Genomic DNA, 20,632 nt, shown 5'->3' on the forward strand with positions numbered 1-20,632 from the left:
CCCACATTGTCCATGCTTGAGTACATAATTGCTGTTTGACCATGCTTGAGCTGGCAATTACTGTATTCAGCATTTAGCACAACTGCTGCATGTGTTCAGTTGCAAGAACAAGTTGGAATGAATAGGAAATTAGTGTCTATGTCAAACGTTGGCATTGAAATGAAGCCCTGAGTTCCATTTCAACCCATAAACCTAAATCTAAGTTCTTGACCCCACATTACTGAGGGGCATAGCGTCCAAATTGGTTCTGTGTTGTATAGAGACAGCAAAGTAGAATGAATTTTTAGCCCTTGAAAACAGAACCACACTTTATAACAAAAGGGGTAAAAAAAAAAAGTAAGCAAATTTTTACTCTGTTTACATATTTTTAATGGCACAAAAGCACCAATGTTGTCAAGTCTTAAATGGCCCACTATAGTATGTTTAGAATCACTGCTAAACATTTAAATAATTCACCATCACACCCACCAATAATTGTGCAGTTGGATGTAAAACAATGTGTTTATTAATATAATATTCAAGAATATTTTAGGCAAAGTAAAAGAAAAGTTAGACACAGGTTGTTACAATGAAAATAAAGAATGTACTAATCATCAGTGTATGCAAGATATTTTTTCTATTTTAAGATTATTATGCTTAATGTGTTTATTTTAAACTATTTTCAAGTTGTACATGCTAAATTGAAGAATGGAGCATAAAAGGAATTTCCACTGCAGAACTGATTACCGTTTACATCATAACACATAAGTGCATATTTGGTCACGTGTGCAGACAGAAAAATAGATCAAAGCTGATAATATATCAATGTCACTGAAGAAGTGTACTGTTTCCAGTGGTAATTTTTACCCAGTACCATAATTAATTGCAAACAAATAAGGCAGTAGATAGTGGTAGGGGTAACCTAACTAAATGGTACTTAGGTCATGACCTTTGTGTTACTGTCCATGACTCTTTGCGCTTGAGAACACTTGTTTAAGACCTTTTCCTACAAAAGCAGATACCTAATAAAGAGTAGCAGGCTTTGTATGGACCAACGCCCAGTCCTAATCGGGTAGAACTTAATTTCTGGTTTCAGAGTTCGGGTCAAAGTACTGGTGATGGTCATGGATAAGTACAAGTGAAATTACTCAAATGAATAAAAGTCAGTGCCATGTCCCAATGAGAATAGGAACACAAACTGGGGTGTGGGGGTGTGTGTGTGTGTTTTCGTGAAATTGTTGGGGGTTGTGTTCACTTGCTTATACATTCAGCAGGTTCAGCGAGCTGTGTGGTGTTAATGCTGAAATTACATGCTGAGTAATGAGTGATGGGCGAAATTACAGGCTGAACAATGAATAGAGGCAGGCAGCTCTTATTAGTCTCCATAGAAAGCCATTGATTTATGAAGCGCCTTGCTCGGTGGAGTTACTCTCCTGAAAATGATATCTACATTGAGAAGTGATGTTCTCTATTAAGCCATTCTTTCCCCTTTTGCACTGCTCTCCTCCTTCCTAACCCTCCTCCCCTCTGCCTCTCTCTGAGTGTACACATGATTGTTTAGAATCAGGCGGAGCTGTAAGGAAACCTTCAATTACCCATTAGGACTGTCAGACATAAAACGCCCGGCTCTCACCAAAGTCTGGGTTATGATTCATTTACTTTGTGCCTCTGATTCATCGCCCAATATGCCCCAGATTACTGTTTGAGGGGTGGGAGAGATTAATGGCTCCATGGGATCTGCCACCGTTTTTCAAGGGCCCAGTGTTGCAGTACAGTTGGTGCAGAAGGGTGAAATGACAGCAACTTACACTAGATCAATGAGTGGACAGTCTTTCACAGATTATTATAGCTCTGTTAGATTAAAAGACCCCCGCTATGTAGTTTACTGTAGTCAATATTCCCAAGCAGATAAAAAGGGGGCGGATCCCTCTAAATGATTCTTAGACTGATGTAGGTCATCATGGCTGCTAATGAAATAGCACTTGGTGACACAAGTGTCAAAAGGAACCCCCCCAGACCCCCACCATAGCTGATGATGTTTCATAAAACATTGTCTCACCCTTGAGTTTTTTTTTTTTTTTTAATTAGGCATTCTGAAATTACTGTACTGTAAACCATCACAAATTTTTCAATTAGTTCCCTCATATCTCTGGCAAAATTAGCCCTCAAATGGGTCTAATCTTTATCTTCCCTTTTCTCTCTTCTAGCTCTCAATGAGCCCACCATCGACTACGGTTTCCAGAGGCTGCAGAAGGTCATCCCCAGACACCCTGGCGATCCTGAGAGATTACCAAAGGTCAGTACATTGTCCTTCCCGAGCAGAGAAACGTAGGGTGGTAATGACACAGAGCTCCTCAGGTTCTGAAGGAACAGTTTATATCTTAACCATAGCAGATAACTCTCATGACATTGTTATTTAATATAAATCCAGATTAGTTTGTTGGTGCTAATTGGCTAGTCCAAGAGGGGCCATCGTCCATTGTGTATCGGTGACTGTCCTTGGAAGCTCGTTGGGGAACTAGTGCTCCAGCGGTCATTGGGCAAAAGCCAGGGTACACTCTTTACAAGCCACCGGTTCATCACAAGGCAAAAAGAAACAAAAAACTATAGACAAAGTGAATGTGCGTGGAGTACAGTGGAAGGAAGCATCAGTAGTCTGGACATTACCCACACATGTAAGGGGAGAACATGCAAACTGGATACAAAAAGGCCTCATCCAATGCAGAGCATATATCCTATACAGTAAAATCATTTTATTGCTGTCCAATTTTCCATATTGATGTTGCACACACTAATGCAATGCAGGTCGATAAAATAGCATTTGCTTAAACAGCGGCAACGTTTTTTGGACTGACGTTGTGTTAAGACCCTACAAGTAAACTTTATTCTTGGCCACTAGCTTCAATCTCCAGGGTCAACTAATCTGGATTTACACTAAATGAAGACTCCAAGAGAATTATCCCCATGAAGTAAGACATTTACTGCCTATAATCTTTTAACAGAACCTCCCTTCAAAAATCCTGAACCATCCATTTAATATCTTGCTAATACTCTGTGACAAATAAACTAAACAACATTCCCATCAACGCAGAGCACTGCGACCCAGAGCTCTAACAGCTTTTACTCCACATATGTGGCTCACCCTCCAACCAGCGTGGTAATGGTATTGGGTTTTTTTTGTGTGTGGGGAGAGAGGCGTAAACTCTCTGTGTGGTAAAATAGCTCAATCAGGCGTTTTCCTCTCCAGTAGTCTGTGGAGATGGTAATCTGGTCAGAAACGACGCCTGCACCCTCATTACCCCACTCATGTTTTCCTTTCATTTTCTGCGGCTCGATTTGGTTTAATCTTTTGTTTACAGAACCCTGTGCCGTAAACCTTTCTAGTCTTGCTGCAGCTAATAGACAAAGACTGCATGTTATTATGCTCTGGCTTTTATAATGCTTTGTTTTTTATCTTTAAGTTGAAAGTCACATCAGTTTGGCATGACACATCAATAGGGCAAACTGAAAGAAAGAACTGAGAATTAGCATTAAAACTGAGGTGTTCAAATGTCTGTTGTTTTTTTTTCATAAATGCTCTTCTGCACAGTCCTTTTGATTCCTTTGATTCTTTCCCTCTTAGTTTCCCACTGATAGAACCTGTGTGTTTTCTCTAATTGCCACCCCGCTAGTAACCATTTTGATGACCAATGCTCCAAATGTGTCAAAAGTAATAATATGACTGATTAGTCAATTCAGGACCCCTCGGCACGCTATAATGCGGGGACCACCTCAGAGTTTTAATAATACTGTAGAACCTTTAAAGACCTTATCTATCATATCCCAGCAAGCAACACAACAAAATTATTAATGTCCAACAGACAATTTAATAAAGAACAGAGTGTGATGTTTGACCAAGGCAACCTGGAGAAATGGAACTTCACAGCTAGTCTTTGGCTCAGTATATGAAGTGTTTCAATTAGACCTGGTCCCTGTGGAGACAGGAAGCTACACCTCGACATGAAATGTTGCTCTAATTTCAGGTGTAAACGTTGACCAAAAGGTGAAGTTCACTTACCTTTCATATCTACAACTCTATCTCCGCTGGCAAGACTGTTTGAGTTTTACAGGGTTTTCAAAAGTTTTCACCCTCTGTTAAAATTAAACCATGATAAATAATTTCAAAATATTTTTACACATATTATGTTAAATATATCTGCACTAAAATCGCTTAGAGTAAAAAGAAAATGCTGCAATGACTCGACTGCATAAGTGTGGACATTTTAAAACCAATACCTTCTTAAAACATGTTTTGATGCAGTTTTAGAAAACTTAATCGGTTTCAAACTGATTCAGTTTCAGTCTGAAAACTGATATATTAAGTCACATGCTTAATATATCAGCATGTGGCATACTGATATATTAAGTTAGAATATATCAGCATGTTACATGAAAGTTATCCAAATCTGTCAGACTACTATTGCACATGGCCATCTTTAGATGGACCCACAGATTTTATGTTAGATTTGTTTAGCGATTTTTAGCTTGGTCAGTCCAAAACTTAAAATTTTTTTCTCACAAAACTATTGTTTTATTAATTGAACAGTATGCTGTTCAATTAATGCTAATTAATGTTCAGTATGCTTGGACTTCTGGTAATGTTGACAAATTAATTCCCACTTCATCTTGATGTTTTATAATAAAGCTGACTAGTATTTGATATATTTCCTTCCACTTTGAAAAGAGAAAAAACACAATTCCAACTGAAGCCACCATGTTTCAGTGCGTTGGTTAAGGTGTTCTTTTGGTGGTGGGTGTTGTCTTTGAGTCAAACGTAGCCTTTAGAATTGTGGCCCAAAGTTCAACTTTGGTTTCATCTGACCACAACAAATTTTATTTGACATAAAAGGTGACTCTTCTTGCAGCCCAAATCTTTAGTAAAGATATTTGAAGATTATTGGAGATGTAGGATATTTTTTGTCAAATATAGAACACAAAATGCTTGGAATAAGTTCCTGCGGTTTCTTTATTTAAATTACTGATGACTGTCTTCCATTTGCCCTGGTGCATGCATAATAATTTTTTTGTGTTTTTGTTATGACTGATAATTTTAAAATACGAAATCCTTAACTTCTCAGCAAACCAAAAGATGCAAATGGAAGTGCAATAAAAATCCTATTAGGGTAGCTGAACTTCAGAATCACTTTAATTAGTATAAGATGTCCAAAAAAATTTTATTCTTCAATTAAATCAAAAGGCCTTTTAACATCAAGTATTAGGTTAAGGTTGTGAACACCTAAGCAAGAAGGTTATTGCACTTTTTTTATTTTAATTTGAAGACAGATATCTTGGCATTTTACTTCAATTCTATGTGGTGAAAATTTGTCGTGGTGACATTGTTTTATCATCAAAACTTTTTCACATTTTAACAGAGCTGTGTACACTTTTGAGAGCCACTGTATATAAACCAAGTCCACATCTTTTCTGCAACCAGAGACACAATGTTACATGGTAACATGGCTTTATTACAAAGAAACCTTGAATACAAAGCATGGCTGGTTGTGGGACAGATTTTGACACTGAGACCGAGATTAGTTTCCTGGGTGAGCGTATACTTAATATAGCACGGTCTCCCGGCCTTTGCATGAAACAATCAGAGAGTGAGATGAAACCCTGCACTCCCAATAAACAACATAAATATTTGATTTGCTCTCTAATGGACCCAAATATGGGGTTCAGGGGGCATGTAAATGATCCCACGAAGTGATTCGTCATTGTTAAGCTTGCCATCTCAGGGTCAGCTCTCGGGGTCAAAAGCACATTCCCAATAAAACAAGCCTGCGGCGGGCCGAGGCTGCCGTGCACATTCGGAATGAGAGCAGAAACAGAATATAGAGAACAGCCATTACAGGGTGCAGGTGAGGCAGAGAGACTCTATAAAAAGAAGATAAAGCTGGAGGACGGCACGGTGTGCATTAGCAGAAAGGCAAATCGACACCAAGCCCACTCACCACCTCTACCCAAGACCCCCCCACCCCCGTCTCCTCCGTTCCCTCCCTCCCATGACTTCACCCTCCAGTTGATAATATTACTGCGCTATTGATTTCCACCAGCCTTCTCCCTGGGACCAGTAAGACACGTGGTAATTGTAAGGAGACAGAAAGCCAATATGGGAGTGCTCATGGATAGCAAGGGATGCACGCTAATATTGTTGCTACACAGAGAAAAAAAGGGGGGAAGCTGCCTCTGATTGAAGTTTACCTCGTAATTCTAAGACAACATCGCAGATGACAGCCTGACCCTGTGGGAGGAGAGGAGATATAAAAATTCAATGCAAAGTCCAGGGTGAATATGAAAGTAATAAGTGTGAGCAGTCAAGTGATGAGAAAGGAGATTGGTTTGCGGGCATGGCGTTAAGTGAAGAGAGACTTTAGAATTCACCCTCCTTTTTAAGATCTTGTTATAAAACAATTTTCTATTCATAATATAAAAAAGACAATTTATAATACCATTTTGTGCCCTCTGGCAGTAATGGACAAATAGACTGAATATCACATTATATCACACTCAATTTCTCTCCTCTGCAACAAATTAGATTCATTATAAAATTAAAAGTGGAAACTCAATATTGTTTTATTATTAAGCTGATTGCTTTGGATTCTTTTTGTTCCCCCCACCCCCCAAAATGAGTATAAGCCCATTCTTTTCCAATTCTTTGTGTAATCCACAAGGAGAAAATATTACAAATGTGTTCATGTCAAGCAATTACCCATGTATTTAAATGAATCTCTCTTCCTGTGCTCTTTGAAGTACCTTCATCTAATGGCCCTATGCTTCTAAATGCATTCATTACCTCAGGCTAGAGCTAACAGAGTAATTGCCTTACAGTTTTATAATGGCATTAGCACTCCAAGCTACATAACCTAGGCCCTCTTTTATTAACTGTGATAATATAAATACAACATCCATGTTAATCTAGTGCTTGAAGACTCCTTATTGTTAGATTTTTATTTTTTTTTTATAAGACGTCATTTTGGATTTCTTCCCCTCAATTTTATGCCTCGGCAATAACACGAACCGGCTTTTAAATCTTAGGTGATCAGTCATCGGAGCGTTTGTTAGCAGAGCACGGGACCTTTTATGCAGAACAGTCCCAAACAATAGCCGAAATCAGTCACGCATTTGTCACAGAACAGCAGAAATCATTCGAAGCTGTTAATTGTTTCAATTTAACATGGTGTGTTCAGATATGTCTCCATGACAAGAAAGCCAATTACACTTATGCCGGAGCAGCATTTGAGATTTACATGGAAATGCCCTCAGAACGCTATTCCGTGCTAATCGTATTCACAGCATGAGCTGATGCGCATGAAGGCGTCTCGTCAGAAGAAAACAAACTTCCTTCCTTGATTGGGTGCAGCACTTCTCATCATCCGCCGATATGACTAGGTTGCCACTTAAGCATAGCCCCAGCGAGTCAGCTTGGTTAGTTAAGACACCACGCGGTAAACGACAGATTAAGGATGAGAGGCAATATCGTTTTCTCCCCTCCTCTTTTTTTTCCCAAGCTGTCCTTATGTCACTGCTGCAAAGTACCATATGGACAAGGAGGGAGAGGACGTTTCGCGGAGAATGAAACATGGCTTCCGAATGCGACAGTCTTAATTGCTTTAATTGTTGTTTAAAATTGAGAGCCATGTAGGAGATCTTGAAATATGATAGAATAGATTATTGGTAATTATTAACTGCAGACAAAAAGAAAGGAAACCACTTTATCTCACTCAGCAAGAGAGAGAAAAATCTGTTCTGCCTGATGAGAACACATCAAGACAGCTGGTACTCTCATTTAGTCTACCTGCTTCACGACAACCATAATTCTTTATTTGTATGCAAACTAGATGCATGCAACGTTGAGCATACACACCAATTTCAGAGGTAAATGCCCATTCTAAGAGCCACCCATCCGGTAACTTGGGGTGGATTAAGCGATATGTTTCTATAAGAGAGCATGGCACACGCTGCAAGTGGCTCCTACAGCGATTCATCTTGATAAATCAAGGACGGTGGCTAGCTATGCTCCTTAGGATGAAAGGGGGGCCCCCTTACACACGCTGCGTACACACACTGCATACGCCGTGCCTCGGAGACGCAGGCCAAGTCTTGGAGGCCGCTGTTTGAAGGCGCGAAGGCTGTGTTTACATTCATTTACGGCAGCTGCCGTCTTAATCCCACACTGCCATTGCCAAGTGATGGAACACTTCAGACAAATTACCGAGGCCTGCAAAAGAAAACACAGTGAATGTGGGAAGAAAACAAGCACCATCTGAGATGTTTCTAGTGACAGATTTGCATTGCTTTTAACCGGAGTTCTAACAGCACAGTCGACAAATCTCTGCTCTACAGCAGGTGACAACAAGAGAGCATTTTAAAAACACACACACACAACAGCCATGACTGCAACTTGCCTTTGTCAGATTAAATGCACTCTTAAGAGGAGGAGAGGGTTTTCATACAGCAAACTGCCTTCTGTATTATGGAAAACAAAGAGAGCAGTCTGGTTTCTGGAGAGGGATTTAATTGTAAGTGCTGAATTCAAAGAGCCGATAAGGACACACAAATGGGCCAAACCCCACCTAGCCGAAAGCCCAAAACAGAGTGTGTGTGTGTGGTTGACTGGGTGGGGGTGAATGGGGGGTGGGGGGTGCGGGATCCGGGGCCAACTCATTTTCACCGTTAAGAGCCAAAGCAACACAGCTAATCCGCATTGTCAAGCGGGGGCAAGCATGCAGACATGGATAAGACCACATCCTGAGCATCCGTGTCCCCAAGGCACGAGCACCCAGCTCTTGCTGGATGGGAAGTCATTTGTGAAGTCCTTTGCAACAGCCAGTCAAAGAGGTTAATTGAAAAATTCCTTAATGTCATTACAACAGAACTAGATTAACCCAGAGCTAATTCACTTTATTGTTCTGAAGAGAGGGGACTCGGCACTGAACTCCGGAGCAAACGTGAAGCCCGGAATCAGGGGTGAGGTGTTGTTTTTAAAGGACTATGCCAGTTTAATTAAGATAGGGAACATTATTCACTGCTCTGCATGGTTGGAAGGAGCAAAATGGTAGTGCTGTATAAATTTACCTCCGGTGCCTCTTAAATCTAGGTGGCTCTTATTTATGTAAACATTTCATAGCACTTTTTAGCACTGTTGTTTGGCTCTCCGCGTGTCATTCTTATTCTGCATGTACAGTGACGACACACCTCCCTGCTTCCCCCTCAAAAGTAATGACAAAACTAATAGTGGTGTATATTTTGTTGGATTGCCATGACATCGTCTGATGCCTTTGTTTTTGGTGTTTCAAACTAATTGCAATCCCTTTTTTTGAGATGTGTATTGATGGGATGGTTAGGCTCCTTTGTAACATGTTTTCAAGTCCATCAAACATTTTCAGAGGGCCTAAGGACCTAAAAGCCTGGTGCTTCGATGCTCCTTGAACCACTTTCCCACTATTTGGGCCCACTGAATACTGGCGTTATTATTTAATTTGAGCTGGACGCTAAAACAAACATTTTACGCTATTATTTAAGGGATAAGAGACATAAAACTGGACTGTTTTGACTTGCATAACCTGTTGCCTGTAGAAACATGTTAATCACTGCAAAAATCTTCCCAAAAGCAGGGGTCTTCTCTTTGGTTTGACAGAGGCCTCAGGCTAAAGAAAACTCTGTTGTGGGAGTTGTATTTATTTCCTTTCCCTGTTTCCCTAATCAGGAGGTGTTACTGAAGAGAGCGGCTGATCTCGTCGAAGCCCTGTACGGGATGCCCCACAATAATCAGGTACCTCAAAAATCCTCTCAGTGTGTCTGATTTACACATAAAGAATTTTTGATGACATAATTAAGGCCCATATTCAGGACTATATCTGAAGGAATATAGTGCCGCGAGTCAACTCAACAGCCATGTATTATGCATTAAAAAAATCCTTTGCCTTCTTTTTTTGCCTCTCAGGAGATCATTCTGAAGAGGGCAGCTGACATCGCAGAAGCCCTATACAGCGTTCCCCGCAACCACAACCAGATTCCCTCTCTCGCCAACACAGCCTCCCACGGCATGATGGGAGTCAACTCCTTCAGCAGCCAGCTAGCAGTCAACGTGTCAGAGTCACAAGGGAATGACCAAGGTGTGTGATTTGGGGGGGTTAGCTCCATAACTTAGAGGTGCTCAAAAGGGGGTTGCAGAAGGATTGCAGGTGCTTCTAAGAGGAATACCCAGGGACTTACAAGAATATGGCAAATATGTTCTCCCTTTTGTCGCCTTCAAATAAAAATAACTAATAAAAAATGGCCTAATACGAAAAAAGGTATTAATCCAGTCCGCGAGTCTTCTATCATTTTTTGTAAGGAGGGGTATTACGTATTTCCCAGGCACATAGCAACATTTCATAGCACAATCAATTAATTATGTTACCTTCAGTTGTTATTTAAAAAAGTCCTGTATATATCAAACATAGCTTAAAAGAAATCTGACTTTCTAATTTGATACCTTGAATTTGAGCCTCAGTCTCTTTAAGAAGCTCAAATTCTTCCCGACATGCCGCCTTCAGCACGTTATCACAACAATGCCTTTCAGTTGTGCCATTTATAACCATTCATATGAGCATTGGACTGAGAAGTAGTTCATATGATGAGCTCAGCCATACCCAACTTCCACCAGATGTTTGATAATTGTTGCTGCCGCCAGTGTGGTGGAGCGCAGTGGGGAAGGCTTGGTGGGTGAGGGTTGCTCTGTGAAGAGGAAGCTCGGCTGGATACTGCGGCTCCAAGGAGGAGCTTTGTGTAAATAGGCGGTGCTTTGAATGAGCAAGCATTTTAGGCAACCTGAATGGCTGGCAGGGGTGCATGAAAGAATCAAAGCAAAACTCCAGGTATGTTTTCAAACATGATATAAAGCTAAAAATTAACTAAATTTTACATAATACCTCCATTTGAATGTGGAACTTGCAATATGTCTTTATAAAGAAAACAGAGATGAATTTGGCTGATTCTGTTTTTCATAAGGCTTTAACATGCCAGAACTAATTTTAGCCAACTATGATTTTGTTGTACATTATACAGATATATAATTCTGACATTATTGATATGACATGAACAGCACCCAAAATACTTTTGTCTAGTCTTCTCACCAGTGTGAGTGATTAATAATTATTTATATTCAGAACAGACATGAAGTCATGCCCTGTGTGTGCGAGACAGTGTCTGTAAAACAGTTTTACAGCTAATTTAAAACAAAGAAAATATTATGCAGCTCCCCTTTTAAGCTGTCTTCAGCATCTTATATTGGCTATCAACAGGATTAGCAAGACTAGGATTATTAAAACAGCCATCTATGTGTGTATTCCCTGTGGAGAATGTAGATGACATTTTCAACTCCAGCATGCTCCATCAGATACAGAGGCTGAACGCTTAAAAGGATAAAACAGTTCAACTTTGCTTAACGTTCAGACTTCTTATTAGCCCCTGAAAGTCTTGCTCTATCACAGCTTAAAGCTGCAGTAGATAAATTTCATTTTAATTTTTTTTAACATATTTGTTAAAGTTGCCACTATGTCCTGAAAATATAATTTGAAACAGTCTGTGAAAAAAAAAATCCTGTGGTCCTATTGCCATCTGCAGATTTATACCACTTCCGAACAGAAACTACCAGGCAGAGCTAGGAGGAGGGTCTTAGTGCTGTCAATCAATCTTGTGTACGCACTGCTCAAGATTGGCAGTTTGCTGCAGCTTTGGTAATGGTGGGCAAACAACTTACTGCTACAGGAAGACTGATTATCTACAGTTGTTACTAGCAGGCACATTCACAACAGACTATGCTTTGGGAAAGGAGCTGTATTTCAGCAGAGAGCAAGATTTACTGATCGGTCAATCAAGGAGGATCTAAGCCCCTCCTCCTGGCTCTGATTGGTTGCTTCCGATCAGGATTGGTGTATTTGTGCAAATAGCAGTCAAACCACAGGGAGGAGGCAGAGGAACTTGACTTTTTTCACTGATTATGTCTCACTCTAAGCTGCCACAAAATAAAATAAATACAATCTTTTTGTAATAAAAGTTATCTACTGCAGCTTTAAATAAATTGCAGAAATGTCTCAACATCGGTTGAAAAACTGATTTCTTGTAGCATCTTACTACTATGGACCTAATCTGAATTCCTTTTTAATAAACTCACTGCCCCTGAAAATAGAGAGTTTTGGCTGTACTTCACTCAGTAATAGCGTCCACATTTGGGAGTGCTGCTGTATGACTTGTGCACTGACATGGAAAAAAAAAATCTTTGAATAAGTCATCAACAGATTTCTCAGTGAATCTTTTTAGCAACTTTGCATACTGAATATTATGTAAATTCTGGAAAGATAATAGAAATGTGTTGTTTCAGCTTCCTGCCTCTCTTTTGACACTCTAAAGTCATTGTATCGTTTACATTCTTCATTCAGTAACAGAGGATTTGTCAGTGAAGCTTTGTTAGCGTCTTGATAAAAGAGCTATCTGATCATGGAAACATCATATTTCTCGCTACGTTGCTAATAAAGATCTTTGACTGTACCAGTTCATTTCCACTGCCATATACTTTCAATCACCGGACAATGCCTCGGAAAGAAAGAAATGAATGAATGTCCTTGTACTTCTTCCATTTGTGTTATCCAGTTGGCTACAGCCGGAACACCAGCAGCGTGTCCCCCAGGGGCTACATCTCCAGCAGCACCCCACAGCAGTCGAGCTACAACACAGTCAGCAACAGCATGAACGGCTACGGCAATGCCGGCATGAACCTGGGTGTGCCAAGCTCCCCGGGGTTCCTCAACGGATCCTCTGCCAACTCCCCATATGGAAGTAAGTAGCTTGCCACTCTTGCATGCTGTAGTAGCACTAAGTTCCTGCTGATTTAATTCCAGCTCCTGCATTCATTCACACCTCTACGAGGCGTTTCTGAAAGGAAAGGGGTGCGGGGGGTGAGCGCATTGTTGATGGTGATAATATGTGAGTCTTCATTCACAAAAGCTTGTTTAGTTTTAAGGACTTTAGAGAGCACACATGTGGTTTAGAATTGTGGAAATATTAGGTTTACTTCGCCACACACCACCTGTATTTGTTCAGCCGGACCAAAATGTTGATCATAGGGGCCTGTGAGTACTGATCATGTGTCCCCCACCCCAACCCCTCCCTACCTGACAGTAACTCTACCCCAGCCTTACCTTAACTGCCCTCTCCCCTCTCAAGCACTACTCACAGCACGTTCTCACTCTCGCCCTCCCTCCTTCCCTTGCCCTCCCTGTCGTCTCCGCAGTTAAACAAAAGAGCGCCTTCGCCCCTGTGGTCCGACCCCAGGCCTCCCCACCCCCCTCCTGCACCAGCGCCAACGGCAACGGACTGCAAGGTGAGCCCCCCTCACCCCCTCATCCCTTCCCTACGGACTACTGGTCAGATACCGCTGCTCAGGCCTCTGTCCGGTTTGGTGAGGGATTAATCATTACAAATATATGCATTTTGACAGGCCAATTTACACCTTTCAGTTCACATTCAGACACACACTCTTGCAGAGAGCATGCACACACACGCCTGCACACCCCCACACACGCAAACAAGACAGCGCAGGTCTGAAAGTGACAGTGCAAATGTTTATGCATACATGCATCCTCGTTGCCCTTACATACAAATGATCCGCTCCGATGTCGCAGGACAAGACCTTCGGCGAATTGTTTTAGTAATTATGTTTATTAGGTTTTGTGCGTGTGTCATGACCAACATGATTGCATTGAAAACAAGCTTAGCTGTAGCGCGTGCCCCAAGATTAATAACATTGGGCTTAATGAAGTGAGAAATTAAAGTTCATCTTGCTACACGTTCATACTTATTAATACATGTTGTGCAGAAATTAATGAGCAATGCCTTGCCATCATCTGCGCTGGCAAACTTAAAAGCATTTCAACCATGACTCTACAAATATACTGCGAGCAATACACTAATACATCATCCTAGCACTTCACTAGTTGCCTAATTGTTAAAACATGTGAAAATACTGAATATATAAACTCTTAGGGCGAGCTACAGTTGCTAATGATATCCAAAGCAGATGGTCTTAGCGCAATAACAGGGAGCTACTTTTGATCTTGCCTAATCTCTATTGGATAATGACGTGAAGGCAAAACTTGAGTCGATGATAAAGAGACGGAGGGGGTGCAGAAAGGAAGGAAGTCGCAGAAATGAATCCGAGTGGGAGACTGAGCCGAGTTGCGGCATTGTGGGAAATGACCGTGTTGTTGCTCCGTCGTCACCACAGCCGGCTCTCCTGGGAGTCTGGGCCACTGTTTGCCATTACCCCGACGGCAGGAGAAATATCACACATAGCAGGAGCGGCGTGCTGAGAGCTGAAATGTCAGAGCAGGAGGGAGGTTAGGGGAACGTACGGCGACGAGGGCCGGTGGACACGGCAAACACTCGCAGGCACATGCGCAAACAGGCACATTTAAAGGCTTACATCCACGCACTTGTGCAGCATCAGGTGGCTGGACTCCGAACAAGCACGCACTGACACACACACTGCACACATGCATGCACTCATTTTTTATTTATTTTTTTTTTCAGTTTTGATCAATTTTTAGATCAATAAAGCCAAATCTGCTGTAGCCAATCCAACTAATCTGCTCTCTTGTTCTTTCTTTATCCCCCCCTCAGCCATGTCCGGCCTGGTTGTCCCTCCAATGTAAATGCACTTTTGTCATCTCGAGCACCAGTCGACACACTACCACTTCACAGGACACTCCCCCTTGTCCCTGTACCCCTCTTCTTCCCAAGCACACTGCAAAATGCTGGTGTAATGTATAGTCAACTGCTCGTTCTGAAGAAAGAAAAAAAAAAAGAGATTTTTTTCCCCCCCTTTTCAATGACTTTCAGAACCTGCAGAAAAAAGGATTTAACAAGAACAATATTATTATTTTTTTTTTTCTGTGGGATTTTATTTTTCTTTACCCTCCCTAACCCACAATTTTATCAACCTTTGAAGAGAAAAGGACGCGGGATGATGAAGGATTTATTTTGTATACCTGTCGAGTTGAGCTTCAGCCTCGGACAGCCACTCTCAGTACTGGAAGGGACTCTGTGGACTCACCATCTGGTTGTAAAGTAAAAACACTGATGTACAGTCCATTTGCCAACAAACTTGTTTGCCTCAGTTTTTTTTTCTTTCTTTTTTTTTTGTTTCAACTCTCTTTTAATAGATTCACAACAGTTGTGCGTCTTTATAATGTGACTTTTGTATTTTTATGTGTGAGAAAACTACACAGGGGCCAAGACAGTTTGAATTTCAACTGGAAAAATATATGAAATATATAATTTAGCAAAAACCGATCATAAAAGTACAATAAATATGAAGTAAAAACAGGATTTCTTTTTTGGGAGGGCCAGGGGGCGGGGGGGTGATGGGTGGGTGATGTTGTATCATGTTTCATTCCTGCATTTTAACTTAAATTTTGTAATTTATTGTAGCTAGAAATCATCTTCAAAAGTGAAAAAAAAAAAATAATCCTCCGCGTCAACAAGCACACTGATGTGTACAAAAACACTACTCTGTTGATGAATATGATGTACTTCCACGTCTAGAGCTTCCTTTTAAGCAAGTGTGTTTTGCCATGTTTTTTCAACTTTTTTGCTAGCACTGTATATTAATGCATTCCTAGGCTACTGTGAAATCTGTTTCTTGTTGATGAGGAGCAGTCTCCTTTTGGCTCCAACTCCCTTATGTGTTTTATATGTGGTTAAAAAAATTGTAGACTATTGTGATATTGCCAAACTTGTGCTAAATATTTATACATCTGTCTTTTTCATGTTCTTTTAGATCAACAAAAAAATGTTTAAAAACAAAAAAATTAAAACCCATTGAGAATGTAGGAATATAGTCGGTCATTGTCATTTTTCTGTTCAAATACACACTTGCGCTCACTGAAGGAAATTTTGTAACATATCAACTATAAATAATGTATTTATCTCTGAAATTTTGTATATTGCTTTTCATTATGTATGTATTAATCGTCATGCCCTTAATATAGTGATGCAGCACAGATAATTCAGCCAAGAACTGTTGCCTTCATTTGTTTTTCTTTTTTGTATTTGATGAAATGCAATGTGCATATATTTCATGTGTATCCTCGAAACTTTTTGTGTTACACCGTCGAGACTCTCTGTCCATTTTTTTTAAAAGGGAAGTCAAACTTCATTGTTTATTTTTATATTGATTTTAAATTATCTATACAGACCATTTTGGAGAAAACTTTGTTGGTTGTATTGTCAAATAAATTGTTTGTGACCCATATGATAGTTGTTAAGATCCAATAGAGACTAATGTGCATGAGGGACAACCTTGGAGATAAAAAAACACTCCATTTGTGGTTGTATTTTTTTCCTTTCCTGTTTTGTAGAATGTATAGAAGTCATTTTTACTCACCACTTAAGACTCTGCCACATAGCTTACATGTGTTTACAGGGAAGAAAATTTAAAAATGTCAGCATTTGGAATGGAAACAGAAATGACTAAGTGATGTTTTATTAAAATTTTCAGTAAAAAAAACATAATAGCCCCTCAACTGTGGACTTCTTCAGTTTTAAGCCCAGTTTGGATGGCAGATAAACTGACAATCAGGAACAAGGAAACAAACAAATACAAAAAACAACAAAAAAAAAAAACCAAGAGAAAAGACAGTAGACAAAACCTGTGATTCATCTGTAAGATGTAGTATTTAGACATTGCTATGGAGATAACTGTTTGAACCTGTGGAAAAAGTGTAACATCCATAAAAAAGATGAAAACTGCTCTATCCTCATATTCTTTCAGCGAAGCATTCTGAATTTGTTTCTACTGGTCTCTGTGTGAGCACATCCTGCATCTGTGGTGCTTCAAAGGTTCATTGTAGTCATTCATAAACAGTGCAAGCTTTTTTTATTCAAAGCACCCCAAATGGGGCTCATTCAAATCCCTCATTTCATTGCATTAAGCCACCTAGTTAATAAAGAATCGATACATTGAAAGAGCAAGGTTATCCTTTGTCTATAAGGCCTGGTATCGTTTTGAACCTCTTATAGTTTGAGTGCTGAAAGGGGGGACGGCGAGGGGGGCGCTGTGAAATCTATACTCATCAAGTGGGTCAAACAGGAGGATAGAAGTGTTTGAGGGAAGAACAGTGGTTCTCCTTAAAAACAACTGAGCATCTTATCTGGCATCCTGAGTGCTCGCGGAGCGCAGGTCACAAAATGTCAATTTCTCATCAAGGCGCCATTGTCCGAGGCCACGTCTGCCTTTAATGCACAATTAAATGACAGCAACCCGAGTGGCAATCAGCATATCAGCGGCTTATTACGCCAGCCGGCATGCGCGGATCTCGGCGGTGCAGGAGATCCACCAGGAGCTGCTGATAGTGCAAAGGACAGACACACCAAAAGCAGCAATTTCATTTTCTGCAGGCTTCAAATAATTTCCCTGATAACCCGGTGCATCTGATAACAACGTGCACACAACTGTCTCCCTGCGTTATCTGTGTCGGATACACAAGTTTCGATCCATCACGTTGCATTCTGCATTCTGCTTTGTGTTTTTTTTTTTTTAGAGGGTGGGGGTGGAGGGGGGTTAAAATAAAAACAAACAAGCAAACTCGAAATTAATCAATGCAGCAAAGAAAGTAGATGCACAAAACATGAATAGGGATTGCTGAGGAGAAGCTCTGTTAAATTATTTTAGGCAGTTAATTACGTACCTGCTGTAAATAACTCCATTAACATCTTTATCTGTGTAAAACCAGATTAGATGGAACTGCATTATATTTGAGGGTTGTTTAAAGTGAAGCTGGTGATTAGTTACATGGAGAATGGAGCTACCTGTCTGATACAAAAGCAAACATACTCTAACCGTTTTTACTGATTTTTATGTTTTGCTATTTTATTTGCAATAAGTGTTGCTACTGACAGCTAATAAACATCCTTTAGATTTATTACAAAATATATTTTTGGAATAATTTAACTCGGCAACAATCATAGTTATTCCTGAGTCTATTTTGGAAAATGATTTTTCTCGTGATGTAAGGTGTGTCCAGTTTAAACAACTATTCAAAATAAAATTGTTTAAAAAGCAAAAATAGTACAAATAAATAGGGTTTATACAAACCCTATTTTATTTTATTTTTACCCTGCCTTACTGTTCTTTAAGGTCGTTACTGAGTTTGGAAAAACCTGACATGTTCTCAGTCCATGTTTCACTCAGGAAGGTCACTGGTGGCTCACCGCCTCCAACCTTTATTTCCTTTGTAAATAATCACTTTCTAACCACCTAATAAAATGTGATAATAAAATACGATTTGCCTTAACCACTACCATGTTTTGGGCATTGGACACTAGTTTGGGTTTTGCCACTCTTCTATTACTCCTTGAGCTCTGGGATCATCCAATCTTGATTTACACCAGAAAAAAATGCCAAGAATTATCCACTGTAGGCTACATATCAATTCCTTATAACAATTTAACTAAACCTCTTTTTAAAGACTAAAATCAGAGGGTAAAAAACCTAATGTATATATAAAAAATGACAAGTTAGCTCAGTTGCTGGGTGCTTTAAAAGCTCTGAAGCCTGCCAGGCAGGCTGGAGGTACAGTATATATAGTCTCAGCAGGTTTCTTTGTACCCAACAAACAGCCACTAGCTCTGCCACACCATTCAATCATCGTGAGAGCCTCTTTTATTGGAGAACTCTAATGGCCACCCTCCACCATGATCTTAATGTGTGCATTAAATATTTATAAATCCTGGGTCAATAATGCCCCATAACCAGAGCCTGACAGACCCCCACCGTACCATGTGGCTGCCTTGCTCTCAAACAGAAGCATGGGTCACGGGGTCACACAATCAAAAGAAAGCGAAGCTTACCGCATCCATATGTTGCCACTCTTATCAAGACTTTCCTCCGTACTGGTTATCTGTCAAAGGAAAGAAATATTGAAAGCAATATCGATCTTAACTAGCCTTGTGTTGCCGAGGGCCACTCTTCAAACATCTGCTCGTGTATTGTTATATTTCAAAAAAAAAAGAAAAGGGGTGGGGGGGGGAAAGAAAAAGTCATCTCAGTAATAAAAGCCCAAGCTGTAATATTGAACATCTCTGTGTGACGCAGGCACCCTGAGCATGACTAATGACCACGTTATTAAGAAGCATCGCTGGAGGTTTTTAAAGTTTCAAATATTTCTTCATCAGTGTCGGGTTAATTAAGCAACCTGGCATCTACATGGGTGACTCGCTTGTTTTTTTTTTTGTTTTTTTTTTATGTGACCACATCCAGGCTGTGCGCTCCTGAGCTGTTCAGGTGAAAGATTGTGCTCCGGTGATAGCGAGGCACAAAAGAGTGACCGGACAATGAGCCAGTCAATGGAGAGCTTCAGTTGAAAGCGCCACAATGGCCGTGCATGCTGGGAATTGGGCTGGATGATATAAAGGAATGAAACCTTCATTGAGGCCATGGAGGACAAGCATTCAGAAAAGAGGGTTTTGTTTGCTCTTTATCAACCTGCGCTTTCCCATGAGAAAAAACAATTCAAACTGACCTTAAAAAGAGAATATCTATTACCTTGTGCATCTTCTCCCTATGTAAGTTGTATACTTAAAGGTGTTTGCATTCATGCTTGGGGGCATTATGTTGCTCAATATCGAGACAGGTCATAAAACTAGGAGGTGGACGACGGTTTATCTTCTCTGCGTGGTGGGCAATGCCGAAGAGTACTTTTTAAGGATTTGCTCTTTGACAGAGGGGATTTGTTTTAACCGCTGAGTGCAGAAGCATAAAAAAAAAAAGTGGCTGCAACTCTCCTGTAGCTTATGCACGAGACAGAGAACACTTTTGAGAGTCATAAAAACTGTACGAACCAAGACCATAACTTAAAATGAAGCAAATCTGACCTTTTTGAACAATTCAGTATTTGAATCAAAATAAGACATGCCCCCCACCCCTCTCTTCCCCGGTCCTTTTTTTTTTAACAGTCCTACATTAGAGCAGCCTCCTGTCTGTGATTCTGAACATCAGATAAGACACCGCTCCCCTGTTGCTGTACTCTGGGAGTGAGCTTTGTAAGGAAAACTTGTGAAAAGTGGAAATCTTTTCGATCCTTGCAAAGATTTCCACTTCACTCGCTGCAGCCGAGAAGCAGGAGCAAAATATCCCAGTGCTTCGGCGTCCATTAAACTTGTATTCACATGTCATTTGATACTTCATCAATGTTTCAGGGCATTTCAAACCAGGAAAAGAAAAGCCAGATTTACCCCTTGATGCAAATAAAACGTTTACCATATTTTCCCTGCACAGTGCTCTGCAAAACTATAAATTTACACATTTTGTAATGTGATATAAACTGAACCTCATGTCTTTAATTGGGATTTATGTGATAAACCCACATAGAGTTGGTTGAAAGGATTACTATTTTTTTTTTTTTTTTACAAATAATAATAAAACACAATATATATTTGCCATCAATCTTTCCCTCAACTCTGACCAGCTTCCCTATAAAAGCTGCAGAAAACCATCTCTACAGCATGATGCTCCACCACTTTTCACCATGGAGCTAGTAGTACCTGAGCTGCAGTACATAATTATGCAGGTTTG

The 20,632-nt window shown here is 40.3% G+C and overlaps 2 protein-coding genes across 9 annotated transcripts in view; one reads left to right on the forward strand and one right to left on the reverse strand.

Moving 5' to 3' along the window:
* Positions 1 to 16,673, forward strand: part of LOC116713336 (transcription factor COE3) — a 94,639-nt gene extending 77,966 nt beyond the window's left edge. For 4 of the 8 annotated variants that reach the window (XM_032553469.1, XM_032553468.1, XM_032553470.1 and 1 more), the window contains 6 exons: positions 2,187 to 2,275; positions 9,725 to 9,790; positions 9,962 to 10,133; positions 12,652 to 12,837; positions 13,292 to 13,459; positions 14,680 to 16,673. In XM_032553469.1, the coding sequence (XP_032409360.1) occupies positions 2,187 to 2,275; positions 9,725 to 9,790; positions 9,962 to 10,133; positions 12,652 to 12,837; positions 13,292 to 13,459; positions 14,680 to 14,711 (713 nt within the window). In that variant the 3' untranslated portion in view covers positions 14,712 to 16,673. The remainder of the gene's footprint in view (positions 1 to 2,186; positions 2,276 to 9,724; positions 9,791 to 9,961; positions 10,134 to 12,651; positions 12,838 to 13,291; positions 13,460 to 14,679) is intronic. The other 4 variants (XM_032553472.1, XM_032553473.1, XM_032553474.1 and 1 more) reach the window with 2 other exon arrangements.
* Positions 16,674 to 16,883: 210 nt separating this feature from the next.
* Positions 16,884 to 20,632, reverse strand: part of LOC116713338 (methylated-DNA--protein-cysteine methyltransferase) — a 37,435-nt gene continuing 33,686 nt past the window's right edge. The window contains exon 5 of the mRNA XM_032553480.1: positions 16,884 to 18,959. Within this exon, the coding sequence (XP_032409371.1) occupies positions 18,906 to 18,959 (54 nt within the window). The 3' untranslated portion in view covers positions 16,884 to 18,905. The remainder of the gene's footprint in view (positions 18,960 to 20,632) is intronic.

The sequence above is a fragment of the Xiphophorus hellerii genome, chromosome 22, assembly GCF_003331165.1.
Source record: "Xiphophorus hellerii strain 12219 chromosome 22, Xiphophorus_hellerii-4.1, whole genome shotgun sequence".
In the NCBI taxonomy this organism is placed as follows: Eukaryota; Metazoa; Chordata; class Actinopteri; order Cyprinodontiformes; family Poeciliidae; genus Xiphophorus; species Xiphophorus hellerii.